General features: G+C 38.7%; 1 protein-coding gene across 4 annotated transcripts in view; it reads left to right on the top strand.

The window, feature by feature from the left end:
- LOC137281942 (phospholipid-transporting ATPase IF-like) overlaps positions 1–22314 on the top strand; it is a 107543-nt gene that overhangs the window by 16151 nt on the left and 69078 nt on the right. The window contains exons 1-2 of one of the 4 annotated variants that reach the window (XM_067813671.1): positions 14823–14898; positions 19523–19583. The exons of the other annotated variants lie outside the window; for them this stretch is intronic. Coding sequence (XP_067669772.1) covers positions 19578–19583 — 6 coding nt within the window. The 5' untranslated portion in view covers positions 14823–14898; positions 19523–19577. Of the gene's footprint in view, positions 1–14822; positions 14899–19522; positions 19584–22314 lie in introns of those variants that run through there. 4 annotated transcript variants of the gene reach the window in all.

Here is a 22314-nt window from a genome sequence, read left to right as displayed (position 1 = left end):
TGCGACAGGGTTACGTTGTCGACGCCCTTACGTTGGACCCATCCTGACTGACAGGCATCGCCGTGAACGCCGACAATGGGCTGAACAGCATCGTGTGTGGTTGTTACGACGTTGGCATGGTGTGGTGTTCTCCGACGAGTCGCGTTTTCACTTGCGAAATGCTGACGGGCGTCTACGGGTATGGCGTCGACGGGGTGAACGTTATCATCAGGATTGTGTTGTGCAAACCGATCGGTGGGGTGGAGGCAGCATTATGGTGTGGGGAGGGATAAGTTATCACCACAGAACCGCTCTGATTGTTTGTCGTGGCAGAGTGAATGCCGTTTACTACCGTGACAACATTCTTCAGAACAACGTCGTTCCCTTCTTTCACCAGCATCAAGATCTGCACACATTTCAACATGACAGTGCACGAGCCCACACTGCACGTGTTTCGATACAGTATCTGGCTAACAACAACATTCCTCTACTTCATTGGCCTGCATTGTCACCAGATTTGTCACCCATCGAACACTTGTGGGATTACATCGGCCAACGCCTCGCACGTCGTCCGCAGATCAACAACCTTGGGGAACTCGACAATGCCTTGCAGCAAGAGTGGAATGCAGTGCCTCAGGACTTTATTCAGAGACTTATCCGTTCAATGAGGAGACGTTGCACAGCTTGTGTTGCTGCTAATGGGGGTCATACACGCTACTGACTTTCCATTTTGACCCCATCTTTATTTCATTGTCAGCTGCATTAAATCTTCACTGTTTTGCTTGATTGTTTTTTGCTTCTTTTCTTTATCAAACATTGGTCTACACAAATATGTAAAATTTACATAGATTGCTCACTTCTGCTCTTAGAAATCCAAAATTTTAGGGGTGGTGCGTTTTCAATGATGTTCAGTATATATACGCGAAAGATAGTTGAGTGAGTGAGTGAGTAAATGAGTTTAGTTTTACGCCGCACTCAGCAATATTCCAGCTATATGGCGGTGGTCTGTAAATAATCGAGTCTGGACCAGACAATCTGGTGACCAATAACATGAGCATGGATCTGCGCTATTGGGAACCGATGACATGAGTCAACCATGTCATCGATCCTGACCACCTGATCCCGTTAGTCGCCTCTTACGATAAGCATAGTCGCCTTTTATGGCAAACATGGGTTGCTGAAGGCCTTGAAGGACCTTCACGGGTTACACAAAAGATAGGACTGTGCCTAGTTCATGCATAGTGTTGAGATCCAAAATGAAATTCGTTCTGAAATATAAATGCAACAGTACCATCTGTGCATAGTTCATAGATATTGAGGACAGACAACTCTACTCATTGTGTTTTAGCAGTTGCAGTAGTGTAATGGGGGTCCAGTTTCTCATGTACAATGTAATTATACTTTACCCCACCATGGACTTCTTTGATGGACATTTTAGAAGTTGAGTTGACAAAGAATGAATCTCACTTTCATGTATCTTCTCAATAACGACAAGAGAATCTTTGTCAAAACATCTCTTCCACAGAATATGAGAAGATGTATATACAAAAACATTGTCATCATTCCCCACCTTTGACTTTGAATAACGAGTGTCCTTAAATGTTTTATTGTCTCAGAGAAGTTGTATCTTGGGTGAGTCAGAATGGGCGGGTGAGTCAGGATGGGCAGGTGAGTTAGGCCAGGATATTTTCCCCTGCCATTCATTTAGTGCTGATTGGGGGATATAGTATGAGGCGCTGTCTCTACATACAAATTGGAATATCTTAAGAAACATGGACTGGATTGGTTTCTTTTATTTGGTACCTAGATTCATCACAGTGTAAGAAAGATTCCAGTCGGCTTAGGTGGCCTTGACCTTCATTTCAATGTTACACGAGGTCTTCAGCGTGATATCTCAAGAACCGTTGACAGGATTTTCTTTATGTTCAAGGCCAAGCTTTATCTAGGAAGGGCCTTTACTTAATTTTACGGGTCATGGCGACACTTTGAAGATTTTTGCATGTTAAGCTGCATGTTAGGCTTGTCAGCAAGATATCTCAAAAACTGTTCACTGGATTTTCTTCATATTCAACACCAATTTGTCTTTATCTAGGGAAGGTGCAGGTGTCATATACTTTTTTTTGAATAATGTACCAGCAGAATTACATGGACACCAGGAATTGGCATCACTGATTGTGTCCTCAAGTATTCCTAGCCTCAAGACTACGTTCAAGTACATCACAGCTAGTAAAGTTGTATAAAGATCAGTTTGTGAACCTGGCCAACATGATAAATCATCCCTGATACTGGACCTGATATGTAGCAACATCAGATACATGTTGCATAATACACATGTAGGAGTGGACCTGCGACAGTCAGTCTGATATCTCACCTTGCTGGTGTTGGAGTAGGTAGTGACAGATGCGAGATAGGACTACTTCTGACTGTAGATGTACACAGTTTCATATGGAGACCTGGCCTCATCACATCCATGTGGAGCAAAATATGGATGCATTTAATGCAGAATTTGGCAATTTGTATTATGTCTGTGACAGAAAATGATTAGCTTGGTGTGTTATCTGTTCATTGAGATGAACAATGCCTGAGGCATTTCTAAAAATGAGCATTATGAGGTCAGTTGCAGCAGAAATTGTGAATCCTCTCCATGTGCTCAGGCTTAGTAATTTGTGTACACATGCCTCACCTGTTCTTATGCATAATATGAATTTTCACTGTGGATGTTTTCAAATTCAGCATTACTGCATTGCTAGTGTACATCTCACTGATAACACAAGCGTCCAGACAGTTAATTGGTTATTTATGGATCAAATAGTTTTTTTGTGTTTTTGTTGTAGCAATCAAGACAGTTTACAAAATGAGGGTTATGAGTGTAGTTTTGAAGAGAACGTAGCCCCATTTACCGTGCCATATGATTTACACACGCTTGATGACAGAAACACCCAACATCAGGAAACAAAGGTCTACAAAATGTTATGCAAATCATTTGCATATTTATCAGATAGCTATACCAAATTATGAGATCAGGTTAACCTGGTTATTGCAGAGATAACATCATACATTCTCTCATAATGAAGGCAGTTACCAGTCACATTTTGTGTGTTGACAATGTTTTTCAGTTACTTTTGATATTCGACTGTTGATGTACTCAGATATTACTCCCAACACAAATTTATTATGATTACAGAATCCATATTTCGATATTAGCTTGGTACATAGCTCAAGGACTGGGATCAGGACCATCATGTATCCACATCATGAAACCACACTGACTTGTGGTTACCGTATATCACCAATCCACATCATGTAGACCACACTGACTTGTGGTTACCGTATATCACCATAGATAAGCTGACCTCCTAGATAAGGTGGTGTCCCTTAAAATCAGTATCAAGAAGGTATGTTTCGTACAGAAGCCTAAGTACAGGTTCTAATCGGCCAACTCAGACCAAAGACAACACAGTTACCAGTAATTATACCTTCGGTCTACATAATTATTTCACTGAATTACTGGCTGCTTTTTTAGGGGGTCTTCACCATGCAACCTATCTTCAGTAATATACAGTACTTGTTTCATATCATTTGATGACAACAAGAATACAGGTCCATGGTTGCAACAAAACCTAAAGAGTTTTAACATTAAGAGGTAATCAGGTAGATCCAAGCTTTGTAAACAAAATGAAAATAATTATGATTTGTCCTGAGTAAAGACAACAGCACTAAAACCACTGTTTACAATTGTTAGGGTAATTGATGTCAGGGAAACTGTTTGAAGTTCGTTTTGCCCCGGATCTTTGCAGCAGAACCAGTTCGTTGACAAGGATGACCAGATTAGCCTGGTTGTCCTTGTCTATGTACACCGCTCTTGGTCTGTGTGTTTTGATTGTTATAATGAGCTAATTTGGTGTCTGTGCCAAGCATACAACTTGTGCAGGTACTTGTCAGTGTCCTCACACAGCACCAACGTTTTGTGAATTCTAATGGAACGAGCACAGATGTGAAATCAGTGAGCCAGGGATAGTGAGCAGCATTGTTTTTCACCTGCGTGCATATTGTGTGAGTTGAAATACTTGTATGCTTTGTTTCAGAAGCCATGTGGCTACTGTATCCAGGAAGATGATAGCAGAAAGTATGTTCTCCAATTTCCACCACATCGAGAAACACAGATGTTTCATATGTCTCTGACCACATTTGTTGGCAGCCATGATGTCATGGTGCTGATTCTGTATCAGATGATAAAATGAATGACTGGGATGATACTCAAATAATAAGTCATCATTCCAATTTATCCAGTCTTGAGGTGCTGTCAGTGGGCTGACTATCACATTTTCTGTTGTTAGGTTATTGCTGATGTTTATGTTTTATGACATGATAAAACATATGGATATGGATAAATTCATTGAAATTTTGTGAAGCCTGATGAATTTTATTCTTAAAGAGGGAGAACAAGTATCCAGATTTTCCTTTGGTCAGGGTTCCAGGGAGTCTCCTGCTTGGTGTTAGTGCTGACAAAACGGGATTATTTTGTATATGATGCCCACTTCATAAGAAACACATCCCAATGTCGAGTAGGACACTCTTCCTGTATTCCGTGCCACGTTATACTGCCTCAGGCAAATAGAATGGTCATCTATTCTAGACCTTTGAATGCAGGGGTTAAAAAATATGTTGAAAAGCCACAGGGAAAGGGACTTCAAGAAAGTAACTTGTCCTGACTTATTTTCCACTTGCCCTGATTTTATGACACAATGTGTGATGTTAATGCTGACTGGACTATTTATCGAGGAGTGATACTATTAATCTCTACGTTATTGTCATTGCAAACTTTAGTAGTTTCATTAATTAATTAATTAATTAATTAATTAATTAATAAAATTAAATCCAAGATTATTTGCTGTTTGAAACCATAAGTGGAAATTATCTAGTAGTCCACGTAAGATTACCACTATTTGTTTGCCTGAAATGAAAACTGACTTGTCCTGGGTGCTAGGCGATGGGTTTTTTGAAACCCTGGAATAGTAATGAATGCAAACTTGATTTCATCACTATATGTCTGCAATAATGTCGATGTGACGAAAAAAACGACTCAGCTGAGACAGATAAACATCAATGACGTGAGCATGGTCATGGTCGATGAAAAGGTAAATAAATAGAGAATCTCACCCAAGGGTCTTTTGATATCCAATATGTCGCCATGGGTTGGTAAAGTACAAATATCTGACGCTTGCCAAGGATATTTTTATTTTTATCAAAGAGTTTTGTTACATTGCGTATCAACAGACACTCTGGTTAGATTCTATTTATTTTCAGTTGTGATGTCATTAAGCTGATGACTTCATAGCATTGTCAGGTCAATGTAGTTCTACAAAATCTACTGTCAAAATGAGGAGATATCATTTGATGTCACAGAAGCAGTATCTCCAGTGGAACACAGTTTTGGATGATAATTATTGTTTTGTAGAATTTTGTTAATTTTATTGTAAAAGTTTCAGAGGAATTATCTGTATGTGTTCTTAATACTGTGTTATATTCAGTAATATTTGACTGGATTATAAGCCACATATAATGGTTCTAATGTCTGTGAAATATTTGTCACCTCTACAAGGCAGTAACATTAACAGCAGAAAGCTTCAGCTGTGGGATACTGACATCTGCTGCAGATCTAGGGCCCATGATCAACTTATTGGCAGGCTTGGCTAAACACCTCATACTTGTCATAATTCAACACCTAAGCGAAGACTGCAATCATCAGTGTTTTACAATCATTTTGTTGCATGGGACGCAGATGGTTACAGTGAGCATTGGTGCAGTTGATGAAATAATTGGCCACTTCATCTCCATAATACACAAGTGTGCATGTGTTATAATGCTGTGTCAACACTGCATGTTGCCGAAATAGAATTTAAAGTCTGTGGTGCAGGTCAATAACTGGTCAATAAATGAACTACCAGGAATGTCAGGTTAATGCAGTGGTATATGTAACAACTTGTTTTCTTTCAAGTAGATTGTCAGTGGGGCCGCCTGTGGTAAAAGCATTCTCTTGTCACACTAAGATTTGGGTTAGAATTGATCTGCAGTAATCCATTTTTGTCATAAGGTGCAACTGACTTGATCGAGTGGTAAGGCTTGCCGACTTGGTGGATATATGCGTAGCACAACTGAGTAGATTGATGCTCATGCTATTAATCACTGGATTGTCTGGTCAGTTTTTTACAGACCTGCACCATATAGCTGGAATATTGCTGTGTGTGATGTAAAGCTAAACTCGCTCACTTACATGCCAAAGACCGAGGTTTGATTCCTCACATAGGTACATTGTGTGAAGCCCATTTCTGGTCTCCCCTAGGGAAGATTGATGCAAATATTGTGATCATGTAGAGACATGTTCCCTTGCAAAGATCCTTACTCCATTTTACCACAGGACTGATACATAACCCTAAATTATTCTTCAGAACTAGAAAAGATCTGAGGACAAGTTAGCTTTTATTCAAGATTTTCAGGAACTGAATATTTATAAATCACACCTACCCTTCGCTACCAACCCCATCATGTGCCACCCCTATCCCAGCACTACCCCCACACTCTAGTCCCACCCCATCCCAGCACTACCCCCATACTCCAGTTCTACCCACATCCCAGCACCACCCCAAACTCCAGTCCCACCTATATCCCAGCACTATCCCCACACTCCAGTCCCACCCCCATCCCAGCACTAGCTACCTCCATACTCCAGTCCCACCCCCATCCCAGCACCACCCCAAACTCCAGTCCCACCCCCATCCCAGCACCACCCCAAACTCCAGTAACACCCTCATCCCAGCACCACCTCCACACTCTAGTCCCACCCCCATCCCAGCACTACCCCCAAACTCCAGTCCTACCCACATCCCAGCACCACCCCAAACTCCAGTCCCATCTCTATCCCAGCACTATCCCCACACTCCAGTCCCATCCCCATCCGAGCACCACCCCAAACTCCAGTCCCAGCACCACCCCAAACTCCAGTCCCACCCCCATCCCAGAACCACCCCAAACTCCAGTCCCACCCCAGGAGCAACACCTTCTCACATGTTGCCCTTACCATCCACTACCACCCACTACCACCCTCATACACTACACCTACCAATCACAAATCCAGCACCCTTATATTCCAACCCTTTCACCCGCAGTAACCACCACCCTGACACAACAGCCCCACCAATACAAATGGCCCTTACTTAATTCCAATAAGTTATGATTAATGTACAGCTTAGAAATTCTGTCTGACACATTAGTACTAGTGGCTGTGCCCTCAATAGTGTGAAGATTTTTTACTTTGAAGCCAGGAACACAGTGATTTATTGCCAAGCAAGCAACAGACACTGTACATTCTACAGTAACAGTAGAATCAGAGTACGTCGTTTTAATGGCTCACTTTACCTTTGTAATTAGAAACATTGCTTAAATATTAGTACTATTTACTCGCACAACTGCAGACAGCTTGAGTAGCCTGCAGCCATTTGTCATGTGACAAGTGCGAAGTTCTAGCAGCAAAGAAGATTTATCTTCAAATAGTAATTACTGAGTTGATAATGGAGATTTAGTGAATACTGTTTGGTAGGAATGTTACTGTATGATGTTCCTATTGACAATGGCAAGTGCTCTCACTGCCCAGACCTGCCTGCAGTTGGCTCAACACTGAACAGGGTTAGCTCAAGAGTGTTTTGATTCCTCTTATGAGAAGATTGTGTAGAGCCTATTTCTGAAATCTATGCTATGATATTGCAGAAAATGGTATTAAAGCCATGTAACTCTCTCACTCACTAACATTGAAGTATCACTGGGGATTCCATTTGTGTAGAAGTTTGTATTTTGTGTTGTTTAACGATTCACTCAGTAATATTCCAGCTATATGGTGGCAGTATGTAAAAATAAACTCTGGACTAGATAATCCAGTGATCAAAAGCATGACATCGATCTATATGGTTGGGATACAATGAAATGTGTGAAGCAAGTCCACCCATTTATCACCTCTTATGACAAGTATGGCTTGATGAGGACCAATACTAACCCAGATCTTCATGGATCTTCAATAGAAGTAAAGTCAATGGCTACTAATTTTGCTGGCTACATAAGAGCCTAGGTGAATCTAGCACCAGAACTCCTTATAAGTTTATTCACAATTAGTGCTCACAATTCTTGCACTGTATTGTGGCAGCAGGGGTTACTCATAAATGCCCATCACTGGTTTTTCTGGCACAGATTCCGTTATTTTCAGGTTTTGGGTGGAAATAAATTTGAAATTTCTCATGTATTTTGGTACAGTGACACATGTAAAATCACTTAAGCTAATACTTTTTCAACTACATCAGCCGATTTTGTTGTTGATTTTTTTAATAAACAACATAATTAACTCTGGAAAAATCAACTGGACACCAGTACAGTGTGATTTACTGACAGAAAAAACAAAGGATTTGGACATTAGGCAATCGGTTATTTCCACACTTGCAGGTTTCTGTCATGTAGCTTGAATACTACTGAATTCAGTTTTAACAACAGACTAATGATAGGAGGTTATGATTAATTCAACACCATCATAGCAGAGGACAAGACAGCTTGTAGTCTTAAGTCTGAACAATATTGATCTCTGATGTGTATGGAATGTGTCTGTTGACAGAGCACTCATGAGATGAGAGGATTGTAGCACCTGAACCAATTTAGACAAACTCTGTCAGCAGTGCCGAGCCTGGATTTGATGATCCTTAACAACTTTTTGTGGGAGCAGTTGGGGATTGAGAAGTTGCCTTCAGTAACCGTTTGGGAGTCCAATGTCAGAAGTTCCCTGAGGAACTTAAAGGGATTTTGGTGTCAGATGTGCACCTAGCAACACACTGCTGTTATACGGCATGTAAGTCTTGCAAGGCACTACTTCTGGCAGTTCTAAGCTGGTTCCCAGCTTCCTTGCGATATGCCAAATTGAGATATGTGAGATGATGGCCAGCTTACTTCCAGGACCAGATTTTCAGTGGCATGTGTATGTTCCAGAACCAGTTCTGGTTCCAAATTGAGTGACCACCAAATATGACTTTATTAGGCTGGAAAAAGGGTACAATCATACATGGATGTTAAAGCTGTTGACAGTCGTATTAGTTAGCTATATTGGGGATAGCCTGCAAGGATTATCGGTTCGTTACTGTCAACTGACAGCATGAGACCTTTTGAAAAGGTGTGAAACTTTGTCAGCAGAAGTACTGAACAACTTAAGGTTTTGTGAGGTGCCTTGACCTAATTATGAGCCCACTTATTGGAAAGTATCAAGCAAAGTTTGCCCTCAGATCTTTTCACATGTATTCACCTCTGATAATTTCCATGAAGTATTGCATTCTCAGATATAGACTAATGCTCAGTTTCTGAAAATATGTTTTCCCCAACTGAGATGGGACATTCTGAAGCTGATAGAAATCCCAGACCTGGTTCATTTAGGGCTATAGTGTTAGAGTAAGTTCTGGGTAGAATGGAAAATGATATAGTTCAGGGAAAAAACTTATTTTTAAATAATACAGACAAAATGATACAGTCTCTGATGCTATGGGAAACACATCCTACCACCCTATTTTAAAACAAGTGACAGACAAAATGAGAGGGTCCCTGGAGCTATTGGAAACCCATCCTACCACCCTATTTTAAAACAAGTGACAGACAAAATGAGAGGGTCCCTGAAGCTATTGAAAACACGTCCTAACACCCTATTTTAAAACAAGTGACAGACAAAATGAGAGGGTCCCTGAAGCTGTTGCAAACCCATCCTACCAACCTATCATTATCCTTCCCTGAGAGTGCAGTGAGGTTGCAATGTGGTCAAAGCATTCACTTTTCATGCTGAAGGTCAAAGTTCTATTCCTCGTGTCCCTGACCATGATATTGCTGGAATACTGCTACGAAGGGCGTAAATCACAACTCATTCTCTCCTTCTTTGACAAGCATTTTAGAAGTTGGGAAGTAAAATATTGACAAATGTTATGGATAACAACTACTTATTATTTACAGATTGCGGTCATAACAGTGGTATATTCACTGAGAATAGCTTTGAACACAATTAAACAAACACGATCTTTGAATCTGTGTTTGGAATTGCACAAATGACTCTACTTTTCACATAGATTTCCTATGGTTGTAGACATTGTTTTGTCATGATCACTTTTATTTAAAGTTGATAACAGTGTGGACATTTTATTGTTTTGGTACTACTATCACTTGAAGCTGTGTCTGGGCCATCTACAAGTTTGTTCTGTGGCAAATATTAAGTGGCACATGTGTAGACAAAAAGGGACTTCAGCTGAGGAAACATTACTGAACATCCTCTCTAGACTGGGGCTTTTCCATGCTGTGGATTTTTAAAAATATTTTCTACGTTTTCCATCTCTCTTCCACCCTGAAATTTCCTTCTGATTTCCTCCGTGTGATGAAAAAAATAATCTAACCCATGTACATTCATCTATAAACTTCATTTTTTTTTTGCTTCTACATTTATTAAAACATTATTTCCAAAGCAAAGCGACTCGATCTAATTGAGGAATTGTTTAGAAGACCATCACCAAGTCAATTAAGTTTTACACTTTCATAAAATATACAGCACAATAAGTAAAAGTCATTTTGAAATATTTTTTATTTCTAGTTCAGTGTTTTAGACCACCCAATCTGTTGTTGGTTGAAGTAACCCATAAAAAAGTAGGGGTGGCCTAATGAAAGCTTTTGAGCTGGTGCAGATACATTCATTGACGGTTCTACATAAGGGACATGGCAGGTCCTTGATCCTTCTCTTTACAAGATCACTTGAAAATGGCTATTATTAGTGAAGGCCATTTGTTTGCCGCACCACAACACTTACCTGAACAGTCAAGTTCAGTGATACTGACGGCAATACCTGATGTTTATCTTTCAGTCATGAAGCTGGTTTTCATTCCGAGAGTCAGTCATGCAGATCACTGACACTCGTTAATCTTTGTAAGGTCACCCGAGGTCAAGGTAAACCTACCGTCTCAAGCTGTCTATATTCTCTCAGGTCTCACATGAGAGAAAGAAAAAAATGTTTATCTTGTCTCACAAGGTACATTTACAACATTCAAAATGCAAACTATGAGTGGGTAAAATGTGATAGCCACTATCATGATTATTTACACCAACACAAACCATGAACAATGTATAAATATATTAAACTGGAGCACAATGGAAAAGTCACTTCATCAACCATGACAGTTGTCATTATGATGTTGAAGCATTTAACTCAGAAATAACACTTTACTATTTGTATGTGCGAATGTCAGCATAGATTGACATTTTTTATTGTTTACATTACTTGATCTATCTGTATTTTCACCACTGTCATTGTAACAGAGAGCAACATAGTTAGATGTGTTTTAGAAAATGCTTTTGACTTTGTCTATGTTTGTATGTGTCAAGTTACAAATCATGTAGGTGGTGCAGGCTGAATTCTTCATAATTAATCAGATAAAAACAATTTCCTATGTTCCCTTACAAATTGAGTGAAATGTATTTTCCTAGAATTTACTTCAACATGTTTCATGCATCAGACTGTGCTACATGAATATCATCTATAAGGACTTAAAGATTACTACAGTAATGTTATTCATGACACTTGATATTGGGAGTATGATATGTTTATATACACAACATATTCCTCCTGTCACTCAGTGGATGGAGATGTTGACTACAGCCATTATTTTGATGTACAAATTCATCAAGCCTTCCCATCGTCATTGAACTGTCACCTTTGATGTATTCAAACAACTTTAATTTATACTACAGTTGCCTGCCTTCTAAATCTCCTTTTTGTTTCCATGACAACAAACAATTGAACCTGACAAGGATATAAACTGAAAAATACACACCCTTGAGGCTGATCCAAGGAAACTATATTAAACATTTAAAAAAGTCAAAGGTTTACAAAGACCACAACACATGCATGTTGCTTAACGTCTGCATTGAACTAAATGCAGGAAGGATATCTTATGATGTTACAGGCTGTTGGTTCTTTTGACAGAAGACATTTGCTGTCAGTAGATCTGAAGATAAGCTTTCAGTACATGTGTTTATTTCTTAGCCACTAGGAAGTGCATAGTCAAGGCTGGTCTGTTTGTTGCTAGCAAATAATATGTGTGTGGCTGTATCGTGATGTAATGTTCAACGCTGATCGCTGCTTACAAGACATAGTCAGTCAGCCACTATTTATTCATTTAGTGATGAAGTCAAAGACCTATGGTCACATAGTCGGGATGTTACTTTCTAAGCATGACAGATGAACATTGATACATTTCTTATAACTTCTATACTGTCACATATCATAAATACTTATGAACCAGAACACCCTCTGACTGGCCTGATGAGCTTTGATTTACATATTGGAGATATATTTACTTGCATCAACCATGTCAGCAAGTGCCTGTGCGCAGCATTGAGGCCTGTTGGTTGCCTACTACAGCTAGTAGTCAGATCAGGTAGACACTGGTGAGGGTTTCTGTTGCCAGAAGCCATTATCTCACAGTTGTACAGCATGTGACTTTTTATTTTAGTGAAAAAATAAGCCACATAATTGATCAGCCAGCAGTCAGCTCAGGTACACACCGGGTAGGGTTTGTGTTATCAGAAACCTGCAACTACCCCTTATCTCACAGTCATACAGTGCATGACTCAGATTTTTTTGTGTAAAAAAGTAAGTTCATCAGACTTAATCAATAGATTTAAGATGTTCTTTACCACATTTTATAATTTGAGAACAGGCAGAAAACTGGAATCAACTTTATTATGACTCACAAACTGGGGAATATAATTGAAAATATGTCACAACAGATTTCTATATCAATTTCTCTGTTATGCTAAAACATTTTAACCCAGTCATCAGTGCTTCAATATTGGGGGTAGCCTTATGGTTAAAGCATTCACTCGTTACGCTGAACTCACCAGTTTGATTCCCCACATGGGTACAGTGTGTGAAGCCCATTTCTGGTATACCCTGATTGTATTGTTGCAGGAATATTGCTAAAAGTGATGTAAAACTGAACTCACTCACTCCAATGTTAAAAGAACTCACCAGGAACCAAGGTTGACAGAACATGTATGGGTCAAAACAGTGTCTTGTTCGGGGGTATACTGTACAGACCCAGACGACTGTGGAAGCATTGTTTCTACTAGTCCTTTAGATAAACATTCAAAACAAAATCTCCAGGGCTCAATATTTGTCAACAAATCAGTTAGTCGTATTTACACCACATTGCCACATAAATAATTCTGTTTCCCTTGGTCTTGTTGCGAAACGAGTGAAATAATGCAATCAACATTTCAAGTCTTTGAAGGGCATTTAGAAGTGAGATACATAAGAATGAAGATTTTATGGATAGCAACTTCTTTATTATGAGAACACAACGTTTCGGAGTTAATGCTTACTCCTTCATCAGGTGATGATGTAGGAGTGAGCATTAACTCCGAAACGTTGTGTTCTCATAATAAAGATTAAATTAAATTAAATTATTCATAAACTTGTGTGCACAACCAACCCGACCTAGCAAGATAATAGTTACATGAAACAATGGTGTTCTTAGGTACTTTGCAATCTCTTTGTAGTGCAAATTTCATCCCGAGGACTACTGTCACATTCAAAGCACTGATGATGATGAAGGAGTAAGCATTAACTCCGAAACGTTGTGTTCTCATAATAAAGAAGTTGATATCCATAAAATCTTCATTCTTGATCAATATTTCCATAAAACGTTTATGTTATTCAGTGCTTTGAATGTGACAGTAGTCCTCGGGATGAAATTTGCACTACAAAGAGATTGCAAAGTACCTAAGAACACCATTGTTTCATGTAACTATTATCTTGCTAGGTCGGGTTGGTTGTGCACACAGGTTTATGAATAATTTAATTTTTATGACCAGTTTAGCATACAGCTTATTAACACTGTTCATAGTTAAAGGATTGTTGTTTTATTCTCTAGAGATGATTTTTGTAATTGCCATGTTGTTGTATATCTCAGATTCACCTGTCATTTTAGAAAATAAATTGAATCAGCAGAGACTAGTTCAGTACAACTAAACAAGTCTCAATGGAGTTTTATGTTAAAGTTTGATGTTAAATTTTGATAGTAAAGTTTGATATTAAAGTATTCCAGCTGAATGTGGCATGATTAGTTTCTTCATTTTGGGTGCCCAAGAATTTTCCCAGGAATTTGACTTCTACCAGCACATACAGTGACATTATGCATATATTTAGCTCTTTATATGAACATCAGGATGTAATCACACCTAGTGGAGCTTTCCAGAAAATAATTTGTAACATATGGTCGTGGAGGCCTGATACCAGATTTGACCAGTAGTGTAGTTATTTCTTGTGTTTATGATGTAGGTCAAGTGCACAATGCTTGGAGAACACGCTAGGTGGGTGTGACCCACTGTAATCATTACGCTGGCTAACCACGATGGTTTAATCGCCCAGTTGAAACCGCGCGAATAGTTTGTCAACAGGACTTCTATTGAGAATTCAGCCAATGCAGTGGTAGGGAGGGCCAGCTTGATCAAGGATGCTGAGCGCACGACTAACTAAAACAGAGCTCCACGCATGACAGGCCATCATTTGTGCCTGTTTTAAATTTGTAAATAATTTGTGACGTGTTGTGAATTGGATCCGTTTGGAGTATTTTTGGAGTGTTAGCAATTGACCACACGCCTACCTGTGAGTTCACCTGGCCATATTCGTTAAGGATGTTTATAGGAGGCAGATAAGATCACATACACACAGTGACACGCAGTTGCGGACGTGCGTTAACAGTGGTGGTTGGTTGTAACAGTTGTGTTATTATTCAGCAGGACCTTGTATATGTTCTGCAGGGATATTCTTTACACATTCTTATTTAATGTTCAGTGATTAAGGTAAGAGTTTTGTTAAAGTCATTAATGAAATGTATGGCTAGATTTAGTTTTGTGTAATATGTGGTTAACTGAAATAATATTGTGCCAACTCATGTATGTGTGTTGGATAAAGAGTCATTCAATCATTACACCTTCATATTTACGTATTCTTTCGCTAACTTTCGTCACATATTAAGGTATCTGAATAATATACATTATTTGGTTATGATAGAGGTGTACTTTTAATTTACAATATTTTTTTATGAATATATTTGTGTGATTGTTAAAAAACATTTGAGCCTGCTAGCACAATGTAGTTTCCGTGTATCAGTAATGTTTGGACGCCATAGTGTTAAATTATACACATTTACCGTCTCATAATACAGGCCAGTATTTTAGTGTTGTAATATAGACAAATTTAGTTTCGTAGTTTAGAATTTTTATGGTTCTGATAACAACTATTTGAGTTAAATAAGAGAGAATATTTTAGTTTTTGTCATGAAGACTGTTATGAAGTTATCATGGACTATTTTTGACCGAGCTTGCTGGAGAAAACTGACCTAGGACTGGTGATTAAGACAAAGATACATAATGTAGGAGAGGTTTTCCAGAGATAAATGTAACTGAATTGTTCACAGCATAAGAATTCAATTTCAGTACTGTAGCTTGTAATTCAGGAAAAGTTTCAAAATAGGTGATTATTGTCATGACATCTCTAAAGCATGTGTCTTTGGAAAAAAAATTTCTCAAACTGTCTAACTGTCTAAAAGTCATTATTCAACATTTTAATTCAGTTATTTGGAATTTATCGTGGTTCAGAAGTCTCAGGTTTTAGACTTAATGCATCTTGGCACAACTACCCATTATCTCTGTACAAGAAATGTAATGATTTCGGTTTAAGAATGGTTAACTACCGGGCTTAGTTATCACCTGTGAGACAACATGGGTTCGATTTAATACAGGTGAGAAAAGAGTTCAGCTTAACATAGAGCTTAGCTGAAACTGTTGGTACAATCTGCAATTAGTCTAACACAGGTGATAAAATCAGGGCTTAAACAACACTTGTGATACAACCTAGGGTTACTTATTCAGGAATGGAAAAGGGTGTAGAGTAAGACAGGAATTAGCTACAACTGTTGGGACTCACGACGGGTAGTGAAACACAGATGAGAACAGGGTTTACTTTAACACAAAGGTTAGCTAAACCTGTTGAGACACTCTTGGGACAGTGATAGGGTTCAGTAGTTGCTTTGTTAGCTCATGCAAGACTGATTTAGTTCAACATATTCAGTCAACATGGGGTTAGATAGCTTGGCGTAGGTTTGACAAGACCTTAAGTTAAACTTAATAATAATCCAAACATAGCTGTTTCTGATTCAAAGCAAATCGTAGTCATAGGTAAAGGTCAGAAATTAGTTTCACAAGACATTTTCCAGTTTAGATAAAGCAGGTATGTTTTTATCAATCTTATCAGCACCTTTCCCAAATAGCCACGTCAACTGCAGAAGACAGGTAAAAATCCCACACCAGTAATTGATGGCAGTCAGTTGTAATAGCAGTCCTTGTTATCCAAGTTTAAAGTTATTATGTAAGTATTGATTAAATGCCTGTTAGCTCACTGTGCGGAAGGAAGTATAGTTTGACAGAAAGACAGCTATAATAGCTATCCTGGACTATTTTTGATGGTCAGGTTCGGGTGACATAGTCATCACTTGTGCTGCAAATTGCAGAGTTGCTTACCCTGTTCACATCAGACACCGATAAAAGTTGGATTCGAACCCCCGGTATACCTTGGTTATGTTTCTAGGTTTGTCGACATCTTTGCCTGTTTCTACTAATCTGGTAAATATGTGGGACCAGTATCACCTTGGGGTTTCTTCCTTACGATTAGCTGACATGAATGAGCAAGTTCTGTCACATCAGCAGTTCAGACAATTATCGACGAGGACACACCATGAAACACAGGGAATACTTTTCTAAAGAGCATTGAAATCCAGCTCACTATTTGATAGTAAGTTTCAAACAGTACCTTGCAGTCCTTTTGAAAGATTTAGACAAAACTAAAATGTAGGTCTCATACTTAAACGCTGTGCTCACATGTCTAAGGGATCCTGAAAACCTGACCCATAAATCGCAGACTTACCATTTTTTACCATGTTTACCTAATATTACGCTCTGGCAGACTGGCAGTCTTAAATCAGGCCAATAAACAAAATATGTTCTTCTGCTGACATATGATTACAAAATATATTTGTTTGATAGTTTTATAGAGTTTATGATATAGCACTGTGAGACATTTGTAAGATCACTACCATATTCTCTGCATTACACACCCTGCATCAAAAACTGCCCCTGCCCCTAATCTGTAAGTAATCATGGCTGTATTTTCTGTACATGGCTGCCCCCTGATCAACAACACCAATCTATAAGAAATCATGACCACAAGCTGCCTTCTTCAGGCAAGTATTGTAACTGTGTACATATTGTCCTACATAACAGTAGTGTCAGTGAGCGAGGTCTGTTTTACCCAGCTTCCAGCAGTATCCCAGCAATATCACAGCAGGGGATACCAGAAATTGGCTTCACACATTTTACCCATGTTGGGGATCAAACCTGGGTCTTCACTGGATCAGTGAGCACTTTAACTACTGAACTACCCCACAACCCTCAGCAGAGAAACATAGATGCGTTGAGGCTTAACCAGCTCGGGCAGTTTAACTTGCTAGCAGGATCCTTCAGACCTGGAGTATTTATCCAGTTTATCTGCCCTGAGGAAGTTTACAAAGCCATGCAGTGACTGGGAATAGTTAAGGATGTGATGAAATAGGATGTGTAAATTGTATCACATTTAGGACTTTTTCTTAGAAATGAAACCCTCCTTAGGTAAGCATTCTTGGAAGAGAACTGCTTGAATGAAGTTTCATTCATTCATTTTAAACACACGATGCTGGTCTGCCAGCTCATGTTATGATGTTCATGAAGCTGATGGTTTAATGTCACATATATTGTTTTACAAACTGCTGATGGTGATGCAATAGGAACTATTTACGTTTACAAAATAACATATGTTTGTATGAGCAATTGATAGTTATCACATCAGAACACCTGTGCATTTTTTAATTAATTTTAGAGTGTATGTTTCAGTTTTTGTTATGAAAACCTATGTGTTGCCATATTATGTGAGAATCTTCTGCCAGCAAAACAAACCACACTTGTTTTCCCCCATGACCCAGAAAACTGACATTATCTGTTTTGTGTCACGTGTCACATTTGTCACTGATGAGACGAAGAAACCTAATTTAACAAGGAAAGCCAAATCAAATTATGTTTGCATGTTATTTATGTTTTTCTAAACTGGTTCACTTATTTTCATATGATGTAATTACTAATCAATATATTTACAACTGTTTAAAAAAATCAGTTTATTCTGTAATTGCTAATGTAGACTGATTTTACCGACTTAATTAAGTGAGTCAATAATTTTTGTCACATTTGCCTGAATTTCCATCTTACAGTAAAGATAACTAGCTTTGGATTCAAAATACACATGTTTCATATATATAATGACAGTTTGTCAGATTTGTTTACCTGAGTCAGTATTATATGTTCTGTCTGCCATTTTAGGCAGTAGTCTAAAGGCTGAGACTAGTATAATTTTGTTGGGTCAGCCAGAAGCTCAGCTAATCATAGTCTATTTAATAACACTAAACACTAATGAAAATGTTAAGAGGCATGTTCAGGATAACAGACTGAAGAGTTCCATAATGTCTGCAAAGTTCTGTTTTATCTTCTTATCAGTTGACAATGTAAGAGAATCTTGTACAGTCATGCTATTTGATGGTTATCGTAGGAGGACATCAGGTGTGCAATTAGTGTTGTCTGTTTCCTACATAGCATGAAAACTGACAAATATCATGGGACTGTTATTGAACACAGCTCTAAAGTTCCTGTTTAGAGTAGGTTCATGTGCCTCATGGTTGTTGTAGGAGGCGACTGTGGATGTATCTGTGTCAGATGTGTGACTTCCCTTTACTGCTGAAGGAGCCTTGATCATGTTGTCAACAGTTGTTTGTTGAATAACACAGTGACCATGCTCTCAACAACCAGTTTTGCTGAAGTACTGATGACGCAATGTTGTCAATCACTGAATTCCTGGAAGTTTTGATTGCAGCAGGCTCAGCCATTATTTTGGTTGAGGCGCCAATGGTGCTATGATAAACCCAATCTCTGGTTTGGGTTGAAATGCCAGTCACACCATTTCCATGCTATCAAGTACTGCTGTGGCTAAAGGGCTATGTTGTCAACTACGTGTTTGATAACAGTGATTCCAGGAACTGGTCTGGTGGAAACGCAAATAACTCTGTTACCATGGTATCAACAACTGGTTTGGCTGAAGCGATGATGGCACTGTGATCATGGTATTAGCCACTGGTATAAATAATGATCGAACCATGCTACTGATGACACGTTTGTTTCATCTGATTCTTTACGTACTGATGTTGTGGTAAACTGTATATAGCGGATTCTTATTCAGTGTTGCAATAGACAAACAAATCAATTATAAGTCAATCTTAGTTCTTGTAAACAAATCAATTTTCATCATATGTCATGTGTGTGTAAAGTGGATATATTTTGTGGTTTCTAGCTGCACTGGAATTCATTGTGGAAGTTTTGGTGATCGGTCTACATGATGATTCGAGATGTTTGTAAGTATTTGTCAAGTTACCATGGTTACCGTGCATCTTGCTGATTATTTACCATTGGTTTGCTTGATGTAATCCTGCCAAGTGTTTTTGTTTGGTCAGCTGTATATGCATTGAGTCATGTACCCTGATGGAAAACAAACTGATCATGATTCATAACTGTCATCAGTGTTATGTCACAAACCAAACTGGAGATAAAATTTAGAAAAATCAGTTGTACTTTAAACAAAGAGCTTGTAGCTAATGGCTTTTTATTTTGAATGAAAAGGTGGTGAGGTAATGTGTCAATTCATCATTATTCTAGCTGACAATGAAAAGTTACTTACTGTCCAAATGAGTTCCATTTGCAGGCCTTGAAGCATTGAGATAGTCAACAAATATTTGACCACCTGGCTATTTCTAGCATTTCAAGGTTGATTTATATCTGAGGCAAAGGTTCATGTAAAAAAAAAGGTTGTTTGGTTTGGGTCCACCAAATCAGATGGGTTGGTAACAAATGTGTTAAAATTACTTTAAAATTTATATATCATTTAGTTTTTGGTTCATTTGAAATGTTAAGTTGGAAGGAAATAATATGTGGCATTATTTTGTCGGGGTCAGGATTTTTATTCTTTGTTTCGGGAAAATGTTTGGTTAAATGAGCTGTGGAGTTTCAGGGTGTCCTCATAATAGTTGATTTCTTTCTCATCAAATACCATATACCTAAAGAGATGTGAGTACCAGGACACACCCTGGAGCATGTTGTCCGTAGTGCTTCAGGATGCTTTCACATACATGAAGCTAAATTCATCTTAATGCAGTCTAAGTAAACTTAGTCTCGGTGTATTTCGTTACACTCCAACACTGAGTCTAACAAAACCTAGTAGAAGGTCGCGTCAGGTAACCTTTGAGCGACCAGTCACTGTCCAATTAAACGCGAGATGGTTAAATAGATTTAACCAATCAGACAATGGCTACTATTTAGGGATCGGAGGGACTTTCAAAATATTCAGGTCACTGACACAGATCTCTCCACAAATAAAAATCCACATATAACACAGTTATTTGACCTGCAGTATATACGCTTTGGGGTTTCTGTTGACACGGTTACCATTAGCCAATATTTCCACCAGATAACATCCTTGAATATTGCCAAAAACATTATTTTCAGCGACTGTTTACTCACCGTTGTGATGGTTGTATGTGTGCCGTGTGCCGTGAAGCGAGCGTACGCTAAATAGCATTCGGAATCGTTCGGGTATGAACCTTTTTGAGATAAAAAGTTCAAAAGGTATGTGCGAATGTGCACTTTCGCGATTTGGAATGCTGTGTTCTGATTGGTCAATCTCAAAGGTTACCTGATGCGTCCTCACTTAAGGTTTTGTTAGACTCAGTAGTGGAGTGTAACGAAAAGTACTGAGGATAAGTTTACTTAGACTGCATCTTAACCTGACATTGATCTCTGTGAAGTGAAGCATCCTTGAAATGGATGTTGCATTTAAAATGTTAAACTGATGGTGTTGCTATGCTGTGATGGAAGGCAGCGTCTCTATTGTAAAACTGATGTTGTCTCAGTGTTGTTATCTTTAGTCTTGATGTTGTTGCGTTGTCGTTAGGTTTTCCATGTTTAACTATGCATTTTGTTTCCGTATGCTGTACATGTTGTTTGAATGCTTTTGAATTGTTGTTTTGTTGAAGGGTTCCTATTCAGTGCTGCTACTCATTTGCATGAAACCAAGTATTCTTTTTATGCTGTTGTATCAGTTTGTGTCAGTGTGTCACAAATGTGCCCTGCAAAATAGTGACTATGGCTTGCCTGTTCCCCATGCTCTGAGCAATCTCATTTAGCCATTCTAAAGTTTGAAAGAAATTGTGTCATCACATGTAAGCCAAAGTGTATTTATTATTATGACAAAATATTACTTCAGTTTACAACCTGCTGTATCCATGTGAGCTTTCACCCATGTCCTTGTGTCAGTGAACTACCCTACCTGGGATAGTGTTATTGGAGGGTTCTTGAAGCTGTAGAATAGCAGGTCACCTGTAGTGGAACCAGCTCCCATGTTGTAGAAAGAACAAAATGCCAGTGGGTAAGCTACACTGCCAGGGATAGTGTTATTGGAGGGTTCTTGAACTGTAGAGAAGCAGGTCACCTGTAATTTTATGTGATCAAGAGCAATGTTGTAGCTTGGACACATGGATATAAGTAACATGTTGCATTTCAATTTGTCAAGCCATTTTCTTTTACACAGGGAAACCAGTAAAAGCAGATCACATTTTCTCTAAATGATGTTTTTGCCCATATTCCTATTTGTCTCAAATTCAGAAGTGTTTTTAAGCCATCACATTCAATGCAATGGTGAAATAATATAAAACTTGTTCTGTAGCACATCACTGAATATTTATAATAATAGTTACCTTTTGTATGTAGAATTAGTGGCGTAAAAGATCATCCAAACATGTATTGGGACATCTCTTAGACTTGGTTCTTGTGTTTGTCTACTCATGGTGGACAGTTGACAGCTTTTCTTCAGAATTGATGTGACAAATATGTAATGATTGATGTGATACCAAGGTCTGGGTTAAACCTCTGTAGCATGTCGTAAGGGTCAATAACTTAGGTTCAGGTGTTCTGGCTCGGTGACCTGGTTGATGAATGTCATGTATCTCAGTTGCACAGATTGTTTTTATGATGTCAGTCACAGGATTGTCCGGTCCAGACTTTGTTGTTTATACATTGCCGCCATGTAGCAAG

Source organism: Haliotis asinina, chromosome 4, assembly GCF_037392515.1.
Source record: "Haliotis asinina isolate JCU_RB_2024 chromosome 4, JCU_Hal_asi_v2, whole genome shotgun sequence".
Lineage (NCBI taxonomy): Eukaryota > Metazoa > Mollusca > Gastropoda > Lepetellida > Haliotidae > Haliotis > Haliotis asinina.
The sequence above is the reverse complement of the archived record's forward strand: the minus strand, read 5'-3'. Positions and strand labels throughout refer to the sequence as shown.